General features: G+C 46.3%; 1 protein-coding gene across 2 annotated transcripts; it reads right to left on the bottom strand.

Moving 5' to 3' along the window:
* Positions 1-7,821: 7,821 nt before the first annotated feature.
* On the bottom strand, positions 7,822-9,554 carry LOC148016791 (uncharacterized). 2 transcript variants are annotated; one of them, XM_087664718.1, is made up of 3 exons: positions 9,229-9,554; positions 8,847-9,032; positions 7,822-8,326 (listed from the first exon to the last, which is right to left on the bottom strand). In XM_087664718.1, the coding sequence occupies exons 1-3, from the start codon at positions 9,451-9,453 to the stop codon at positions 8,168-8,170; spliced, it is 570 nt and encodes a 189-aa protein (XP_087520844.1). In that variant the 5' UTR covers positions 9,454-9,554; the 3' UTR covers positions 7,822-8,167. The 2 variants fall into 2 exon arrangements, with proteins under 2 accessions (XP_087520844.1, XP_087520843.1); XM_087664717.1 differs by having other exon boundaries at positions 8,847-9,071; positions 9,229-9,552.
* Positions 9,555-10,358: the final 804 nt, after the last annotated feature.

Genomic DNA, 10,358 nt, shown 5'->3' on the forward strand with positions numbered 1-10,358 from the left:
CAATGCAGGCCCAAAATATTGTTACAGGATTGCCTAGATTCAAGGTTGTAGAAATGCATAAGGTATGTGAAGCCTGTCAGTTTGGAAAACAGGCAAGGAAACCATTTCCTAGACATGTTCAAGAGAGTAAGAAGACATTGGAATTAATCCACTCTGATGTGTGGACTACTAAAGCTGCATCTATTGGAGGCTGTCATTATTTTGTCACTTTTATTGATGACTATAGCAAAAAAGTTTGGGTGTATTTTATGAAAAAGAAAAGTGAAGTTTTTGGGCATTTCAAAACTCTTAAAGCTATGGTTGAAAATGAAACAGGTCTGCAAATAAAATGCCTAAGGTCAGATGGAGGGGGAGAGTACCTCTCAAATGAGTTTGCAAGGTTCCTGCAGGAGCATGGCATAAAGCAGCAATATTCATGCAGTCATACCCCACAACAAAATGGAATTGCAGAAAGGAAAAACAGGCATATTGGGGAGGTATCTCGTGCCATGCTCAACGAAAAAGACTTGCCAGATTTTTATTGGGCTGAAGCAGTTGCTACAGCAGTCTACATAATGAACAGGACTCCCACTGCAGCAATACATGGAATGACTCCAAAGGAGAGGTATACTGGTAGGAAACCAGATATTTCTCATTTGAAAATTTTTGGTTGCATTGCCTATGTACATGTGCCAGATGAGTTGAGATCCAAGTTGGATCCAAAAGCTGAGAAGTGCATCTTTATTGGTTACTCTCTGCAGCAAAAAGGGTATAGATGCTATAACCCTTCTACTCGTAAGTTTACAGTGAGCAAAGATGTTTTTGATGAGATGAGTAGCTGGTATAAACCAGTAAATGTGATTGATGATGTAGATGCACAAAATGGTAATGCTGCATAGAATTCACAGCAGCAGTCATAAAATATTAGTGGACCTGGAGTGTCCTCTAGCAGTGGTTCACATTCTTCGCCATGGATAGGCAGGTTGAGATCAGGAGAATCTTCTCAAAGTAATGCAGATAGTGGTATGCAGGTATCACGAAAAGGAAAAGAGAAGGTTGATCAGCCCATGTTTGATGTGAATGCAGGTTACTCTTATGTGGATGGTGAATCTAGTGGCTCAGAACAGAGCATTGATGATGAGTTGGGTATTCCTTCTATTGTTATACCTGGAGTAAGGAAGACCAGGGATGTTTTGAGAACACCTGGGAGTGAACCCACTTTGCGCAGGTCTACCAGAGTTAGGTATCCTGTGGATAGGCTGAAATATGATGGATTTACAGCCATTCACTATGCATATATGGTCAATGTGATACAGGAACCAGAACCCACTTCTTTTGAGCAAGCCATGGGAAAAGAAAAATGGGAGAAAGCCATGGATGAAGAAATGGATGCCTTGGAAGCAAATGCTACATGGGAATTGGTACCTTTGCCTAAAGGTAAGAATGCAATTGGCTGTAAGTGGGTTTATAAGGTGAAGCACAATGCAGATGGTTCTATGAACAGATACAAGGCAAGATTAGTAGTCAAGGGGTATGCACAAACATATGGCATTGACTATGAAGAAACATTCAGTCCGGTTGCAAGGATGACAACCGTAAGAGCAGTCATTGCTATGGCTGCATCAAAGGGATGGTCTTTACATCAGATGGATGTAAAGAATGCCTTCTTGCATGGTGATTTGCAAGAAGAGGTCTATATGGAGCAGCCACCAGGCTATGTGCATGATGTTCATCCTGAGTTTGTTTGCAGGTTGAAGAAAGCCTTGTATGGCTTGAAGCAAGCACCTAGAGCATGGTCTGACAAGATAGGACAGTATCTTGTCACTATTGGCTTTCAGATTTTCAAGGCAGATTTTTCACTTTATGTGAGAAAAACAGAGAAAGGTATTATGCTACTTGTCATTTATGTTGATTTGATTATGACAGGTGACAGTGATGAAGATATCCTTCATGTGAAAATGCTATTGAAGCAGAAGTTTGAGATGAAGGATTTGGGAGAGCTGCGTTATTTCTTGGGCATTGAGGTGATTAGATCACCAAGTGGGATACAGCTCTTGCAGAGGCAGTATGGATTGGACATGCTGTCCAAATATGGGATGACAGGCTGTAAGCCTATTTCAGTTCCTTTGGAGCAGAATGTGAAGCTGAGCGCAGATGCAGGTCAGCTTCTGGAAGACCCTACTATGTACAGACGCATAGTAGGAAGTTTGATTTATATGACTATTACCAAGCCAGATTTGAGCTATGCTGTTGGATTGGTAAGTCAGTTTATGCAGGATCTAAGGAAACCGCATTTGGATGCAGCTAGACGCATACTCAGGTATGTGAAGTCCACATTGCAGTATGGACTATTTTATGAGACTGGGGTTCAGATACAGTTGCATGGATACACTGATGTTGATTGGGCTGGTAGCATTTCTGATAGACGATCTACCAGTGGATATGTGTTCTCTTTTGGGAGTGCTGCAGTCACTTAGAGCAGCAAGAAACAGCCTACAGTTACCTTGTCGAGCACAGAGGCCGAGTACAAGGGTGCAGCAATGGCTGCATGTGAGGTAGCTTGGTTGCATAAGCTACTTTATGATATGCATCAGTCTACAGATGGGCCAGTTGTCATTTATTGTGACAACATGAGTAGTATACACTTGGCAAATAACCTAGTCTATCATGCTAGAACAAAGCACATTGAGGTGCATTATCACTATGTGCGGGAGAGGGTTTTACTAGGTCTTATTGATCTAGTTTATGTCAGCACAGAGGATCAGGTAGCTGACATATTTACGAAGGCATTGGGCGCAGAGAAGCTGCGCAAGTTCAGAGACCTGCTTGGTGTGGAGGAATTGGGATTGAGCTCGAGGGGGAGTGTTGAGAAATCGAGTTCCACTCGTGATATGCCAGGGTGACCGTTGTGCATTTATGTCACCGACGTGTTAGTTGCAGATGCGGTTGGTACACCGCCCATGAATAATAGCTACATGATAGCTATCCTTATCTACTCTAGTTCGTGGCTCAGTTAGTATGCCACCTTAGTTAGTTGAGTTTGGTTTGAGACCCATATATAGGGTTCTTCTATTTCTTTGTATGAGAGTTCTTTTGGCTTACACAACTAAGAAGAGGAAAACTGTTTTCAGCCTCCACCCTTGTGTGTATTTCCCCATTGTGCAAGCAAGAAAGCTACAAGTGAGACTCCTTCCTTCTCTCCCACAATCTTGACATCCTTGGCCCTAGAATCCCTGGAACCATATGACTTGACCCAAAGAAAATTCCGCACTAGGCAACGGAGCTGCGCTACACAAGATGAGGAAAAAACCAGCATGAGGTGATGTACCATGCCATCGCTAGGACTTGGTTGACCACTAGGGCTCGGCCTGTTAAGGAAAGGCGGGCAGTACTCCTGTATTTCAGCTTCTACCTGATAGAGTCGAGTACATGAAGGAACTGCTGGGCGATTCTCACTTGAAACCCTAGATATCGAATGGTTTGCCCTCTACACACCCACCTAAATCCCAAGTGGACGTTTTCATACCGCCACGCACACACCATGTGAAAAACTCTAAAGTGTGGCTTTCTTATTGATCGCGCACACCATGTGAAAAACTCTAAAGTGCGGCTTTCTTATTGATCTATAGAGCCGATGCCATTTTAGACGTTAGTGTTAGTGTCCATGATTCAAACATATTAGTTTTTGGACGAGTGTAGCCAATTTATAATATTTTAGATATTATCTCTTGTAAAAATCCAAAAACTATAGATAACTTTTAGATTAGGATGACATGCAGAAGAAAGCATGTAGCTTTCAGCCATCTGTGAGGATTTTATGTAAAAAGAGAGGTGGACAAAATCCCGCGCGTCGTGATCACTGTTTTCAAGCAGTGAATAGTACTCCGAAGTGGGAGATGAAGAATGAGTGATCTAGCAAAATTCTGGTCAGGAGTCTTGCTATTTTCTCTCTCTCTAGCATCAGCTCATCATCCTCTATATATAGTGTGGTGTCATCTGCATACTCTAAATCTAACAACTCCATCTCCTCCCTCATCAAAAGTCGAATGCCACGTACCCTGCTCACACGTGACCGAAGGAAGTAGGACATCGCATCTGAAAAGAGTAGGTATAAATACGGGGTCAGAGCTGCCAGACTGATCTCTCCAACCTGAACTCCTTCCCCCTCCTGCCACCTATGAGAACCCTGCTGATAGTTGACCTATAAAGTGCAAAGACTCCTCGAATCCATGCCTGGCAAAAGCCCTCACCATGGTGCCCTCTAAGAAGTCCCAATCCACCTGGTCCTAGGCTTTCTTAAAGTCCAGGAGAAGTATGGCCAACCCTTGACCACTATGTTGGGCCCACTCAGTCGCCTTGAAGAAGGTGAAGACATTGTCGAGGATGCTCCTATCCTAGAAAAAACCTATCTGTGTCATGAATGATGTCTGGGAGCATGGGACGGAGTCACCTACCGATCATCTTAGCCAGTGCATTTATAGGCTAGTGACAACGGGGTGATCAGTCTCCACTGGGATAGCCCCAACCGGTCTCCCCCTTTGGGGAGGAGACTGATAAGACCTGTCGATAGACTCCTTGACATTCGTCCTGAGCTAAAAATATCCTGAAAGTCCAGTAGTAGGGGGTCCTTCACTACCTCCCAATAGGTAGCGAAGAAGGCCTTAGAAAGACCATCCTCTCCTCCCGGACATTTCTACCTGTCCTATGCATGGAAAGCCTTCTCTAATTCCTTCTCTATGAATAGGTCTAGGAGGGAACGACCCATCTCCTCTATGACAAGGGACGGGATGTGGTCCCAAACCTGCTGTCTACAACCCTATCCTCTTGCTAAGACTACCTCCTCCTAGAAAAGGTGTCTGTAGTATTCTGTGGCAATCTCCAGCACCTCATTTGGGCTAGACCGAATCCTCCCATATTGATCTCGAAGGCTGCAAATCTAATCTCCTAAAATGAGAGGCTAATGCACCCAGAAAAACTCCATGCACATCGTTTCCCCCTTTCGTGCCCAAAAAGCTGCTGAGGTCCGAAAGGAAAACTCCGAGCGCTTATCCTCGATGCTAGCTAGGACAGCCCGTGCGCTCACCTCCAGTGCGTGGAGAGTGGAGTCCCCTGATACCTCCTGGAGAAGTTTCTGCATGGCTGCTAGGTCTCATCGGAGTGCTCTCTCCTCCTCCTAGCTCTGCTACCTGGCTTGTAGGGCTCAGATCCTACTTGACTCAGCTAGGACCTTTGCAAGCTTCTCTGTGATCCTGTCCCTCCTGCCCCACTCCCTAGGACCAAAGTTACTCGATTTGCCTCTTCACATCCTCCCTCCTATAGATCGAGTCAAGGATCCGATAGGATTGTGTGTCCAGGATTGACATTGGAGGGTCAAGTGTCAGGAGAACCAAGTAGTGATTAGACAAAGTGGTAACGGCCAACTGCCCTACCTGTCCTCCACGAGAACACCCCCACTCTCCCACATAGAACCTGTCCAGCCACTCCAACAAAACTCCTCCCAATCTCCTGTATCCCCAAGAGAAGTCTAGCGACCTCTCCCTCTTGTGGAAAGCTGGGTTCCTCCAGGCATCGCGTGCTCCTACTGCAAGGATGAAGACCTCCCATGCCTCCTGCTCCTCCCCTGCCATACCCTGGTAGTTTCTGTCTCTACCCTGCTAGTCCTCTAGGGTCTCTAGGTTGCTGAAGTCTCCCCCAACAATCCAAGAGTCCACCTTTGGGATTCCTGCTACGATCTCCACCCAGAACCTGCTGCATACCCTAACCTCCGTAGGGGCGTAGACATTGAGAACTCCGAGGCATGAGTCCCCAATATCCAACTTGATCTATAAAACCTCCTTGCCACAATCGCCCCATAATCACGTATGCAGGTAGTAAGACTCGAGTGGCCAATAGAGGTGCAAACACCTCCACTCCTAGCGTAGGCACCGATGGCATACTCCTAGTAAGTATGTGACCTGCCTTCTTGGAGAACCTTCCCTACTTGATGGGCCTGGGCGGGGGTGAGCTTGTGCTCTTGCAAAAGTAGGATGTCTATTCGCCCTTCCAGGGGTAGCTACAACTCTTATCAAACAATCAACTTCTTGGAACCCCGTGCCCCACTATAGTGGAGACTATTCACATTCCAAGATGCAAGATGTAAGCTCATGGGGAAGCTAGTGACTGACCAAACAGGCATCTGTTCGATGTGGAAGCTGCTGATGAAGAGGAAGAACTATGGGGCATACAAATACACTTTGCCACAGGCCTGGACGGCAAACTCCAATCCCCTGTGGTGGCCGTGGACCATGGGGATAATAGATGCTCCATGTGGTACCACCAAGACATCTATCAGCCAAGCTGAGAGTCATGACTCTGTACACTCGTAGAAACGTGTCGCATGTGCTAGGGGCCACTCGATCACATCCATCAGAGCTCTCCACTGTGGAGGGGCTGGAAAGATGATGCTCAAGTGTGGAACCTCGACACCAGCCCACCACTTAATGTCCATCATGCAACTTGGCCGTTGTTGTGCAAACAATGCTTGTCCTCCTCCAATCCATTGGGAGATGTGATCCGCCACTTGACTCTTCATCTCCTCCTCTATTTGTCATCGTCCAGTCCCCTGAGTGAGAGGACTGAAGGAAGAAGGCGTAGTTTGGTCCATCCGGTGGTGCTAATAGATGGACCTTGCCACTTCTTGACTTGTGTACCACAAAGATCCCCACCTCAAGAGGTAGTGGCAACTCTCCGCGCTCTGCAACTCTCAAGTAGGACCACGAGCCACTGTGGAAAAACTCCTGTGGTAGCAGCTGCGCCTATCTCGGGAAAGTGTGACGGGTGGCAGGGACAGATGAGCTGGTGGTTGTGTAGGGAGGGGGGGGACAAGACTGTTGGTGAGAGGAGGATATAGGCGTGTGTGGCTCATCACCTCTTGCGGAAAGAGCAAGGGGGGGGGGGGGGGGGGGGGGGGGGGGGGGGGGGTCACCCATACCGGGCGCGGATGGGGGGGGTGGGATCGGCAAGGGAAGTGGTGGAGGGGAAGAAAATTGAGGGATGGTGGGTGGTTGAAGGTATGTTTGGGGGGGGGCGCGGGGGGGTCTGGTGGCTCTAGAAAGGCGGGGGTTGATTAATCTCAAGTGAGGTAGCATGTGGCATGGGTGGTGGACGTGCGGGACTGTACTGAGCCGTAGGCGGGGGGAAAGGTAGGTCGGGTGCAGCAAGCTGCAGACAAGGGGCGCAAGTAGGGGGGGACGGGCAAGGCAGTTGCCAGGCAGGCGGGGGGCGCAAACAGGGGGGCAACAGGACAGGGGGTGGATGGCGAAGACAGGGGCGACAAACAAGGGCAATGGGCCGCAAGCAAAGGGGAGAGGGACTCAGGCGTTGGCGACGGAGAGGAACTCAGCGGGTGGGTGCGATTGCTCAAGCGATGGTGGCGCAGCGAAACAGTCGGGGCAGGAGTAGCTCACGCGACGCAATGGGCACGAGTTCACTTTGATCTTAAAACCTTCAACCTTAATGACTTGCACATTTTTTCCTTAGATTTGTAGGTAACTGGTCATATTATACCTAGACTGACTACAAATCTTAAATCTAAAGACCTCTGCAAAAATCTCAAAGTTTTTTTGGTTTTCCTCACCCCAAATTTAACAATCACTTGACACAAAAGCACAGTTTTTCATGAACACTAAATGTAGCCACTCCTGTAACAAGGTGAGGTAATGGGTAACTCTTAAGCTGTCCTTCCAATTCGCTAGTGTGCTGAAGCATAGCTCTTGAGCTCTCAGACCAAAACATGAATTAAGCTAAATGTGCAAGAAAACCCATTTCAAACATAACAATTGGAAAAGGACTGATGCCATTGCAAAGAGAATACAAACAATATTATTTGATTTACACAAGAGCACTGCACCATGCAAACTGCACCAAAATTTGATAGTACAAGGTGGCTGTTCAATCTCACATGAGAGTACTCTCTGATGAAACAAGCACAAGCTGTGCGATTTGCCCTCTTCGCCATGTCTATCCTGATACTCCAACCAATGATGTGAAACAATTCCAAGAGCTCAAATGCGTGGTGATTTTCCTGGCTTCTGGATATGGCAGAAATTTGACAAATGTAACAACTGTCCATCATTTTTTGTATACGTATGAAATTCTCTGGTAGCAGACTCATCTGAAGATCTGGCAGGCCATGCTCACTGTATCTGTGTCAGCTTTCTCGTTCAAGAATCAAAGTCACAGGTCCATCTGCAACAAAGCTGGACTTTATAGCACCCATGCTTTCACCCCAGGTCCTGTTATCAGCCACAAAAAGGACTATAACACGCTGAGGAGCTCTGAGTCCAAAGAGATCCACAACAACATTCACCTGAGTTTCAAAGACAAAGCATCAGCATTTGGGGAGTTGATGCACATCCATCATGCCTTCTGTAGAGCAAGCGTGCAGAGAGGTGATTCTTAGTTGGGAGTCTGACGCAATTCAGGAATCAGGATTGTATGAGACTATGCAAATCAGGGTGATACTCTGATGGAATTGTAAGAGATTCTATTGCAAATGCCTGATATGCTGATGATTAGGATTGTGCTCAGTAATATCACACAGATACTCTGGTGAATTGTGATGATGATTATCTGATTCCAATTGACTCTGATAGGAATGTTACATTGCATAGGTATTGTGCTGGGAATTGTACACATACTCTAATGAAATGCACGATATGCTGATGAATTGTGAGATTATCCGATTCCAATTGACTCTGATGGCAATGTTATATTGCATAGGTCCCATGATAGGAATAGAAAAAATGCTAAAGAATATGAGCATACTTTGATTGCAATTGTATGATTCTGTAAATGGGAGCTGTGCATTGTAAAGATGACGAACTTACCGATGTGGTAGCACGCAGCAAGTCACCTGCTTTGACAGATCCACCATAGGTGACTCTACCTTCACCAGACTGTTGCAAACCCTTTTTTGCATCTTGAAAGAGCTTCGCGACACGGGATGCTCGGTCGGCATGGCCACCAGGCACCAGCCCTTCCACCAGGACACGCCGGCCTGTGCCTATCTTGCTCTGTGTAAAAACGATGCCCAAGGGTTTTGGCAGAGTGACCTGATTGATTGTTAAAACAGCAAAGTGGACAAGGCATGATAATAGATATTCATGATCACCGTGAGGACCCTAAACCCAACCACGTCCTCCAGAAGATAATTAATTAAGGAAAACACAATCGAAAGGAGACCCTCTGACAATGGTCGGAGTAATGTACCACGGCGATGGTGCTGGAAGGGCCGAGCTTTCTCTTGATGGGGAAGACACGCTGCGTCAGCTTCCCCACAGGCCCAACATCCACCTTCACCTCTGCGGCGACGTCGCCATTGCTGCTGCTGCTGCAGCACACCACTCGATGACGACAGTGGTGACGACGATGATCATTACTAGTGGAACATGGCAGCGTGGTGGGCAGGAGGGAGACGCACAGACGAGCGGCCATTCCCTCATGTTGTCCTGCAGCTTACAAACTATGATCCCCTTGTTCCTTCATTCATCTACAATCTACAATCTATAATAATCCATTATCCGAACTAATTCCGAAGACTATCATCGTGAGGGTGGTTTTTTTTAAATAATGTGAATTCTATTAATTGGGAAAGTATTTACAAGCCAAGTCTTTGAGATCCCCTTTTGGTAAAGGGTGGTTTGGAATGGAAGCAAACAAAATTGCGCTCCACACTAAGACCCCATCCGAAGCACGAGTCTAGCGCTCCATATTTAAGATTTGTGCAAGCATGAGTCCTTATGGTAGAGGGCCCACTATAGTGACACCAAACATCAACCTATCGAAAAATCTCTATCCTCTATCTCGTGCTCACAAGAGGGTCATTTTGATGGAGGGAAGCTGCAAAATTATCCTCATTTGAACATGCTTTGGTAAAAAAAGGTATGACAATGCAAGTATAAAACCCAAGTTCTTTTTAACCAATTCACACACTCCCATTCAAATCTTTGTCCGATCAATTGTTCACAAACCTTTCGTAACGTGTCCGATTGGGGGTACTCAAACATTATGAGGGTCCATCATGCTATCGCCCCCCTTACCCTAGCATACTAGTAAAGCATTTGTGTTACCCCCCAAACACCTCTCTCTCTCTCTCTCTCTCTCTCTCTCTCTCTCTCTCTCTCTCTCTCTCTCTCTCTCTCTCTCTCTCACACACACACACACATACACACATACAATGTATTGTGCACCTAGATTCTCTTGGTGCTTCGCATTAGGGTTTGAAAGCACGTTTCATGTGGCAAGATGGTTCGTGGGAGGTTGATATAAGAAACAAAATCCAAACTTCAAAAGCTTTGGCAACTTAGACTAATACAATGTTAAATACATAAAAATGCAAT

Source organism: Lygodium microphyllum, chromosome 23, assembly GCF_053477565.2.
Source record: "Lygodium microphyllum isolate KBCC chromosome 23, Lygodium_microphyllum_v1.1.10, whole genome shotgun sequence".
Taxonomy (NCBI): domain Eukaryota; kingdom Viridiplantae; phylum Streptophyta; class Polypodiopsida; order Schizaeales; family Lygodiaceae; genus Lygodium; species Lygodium microphyllum.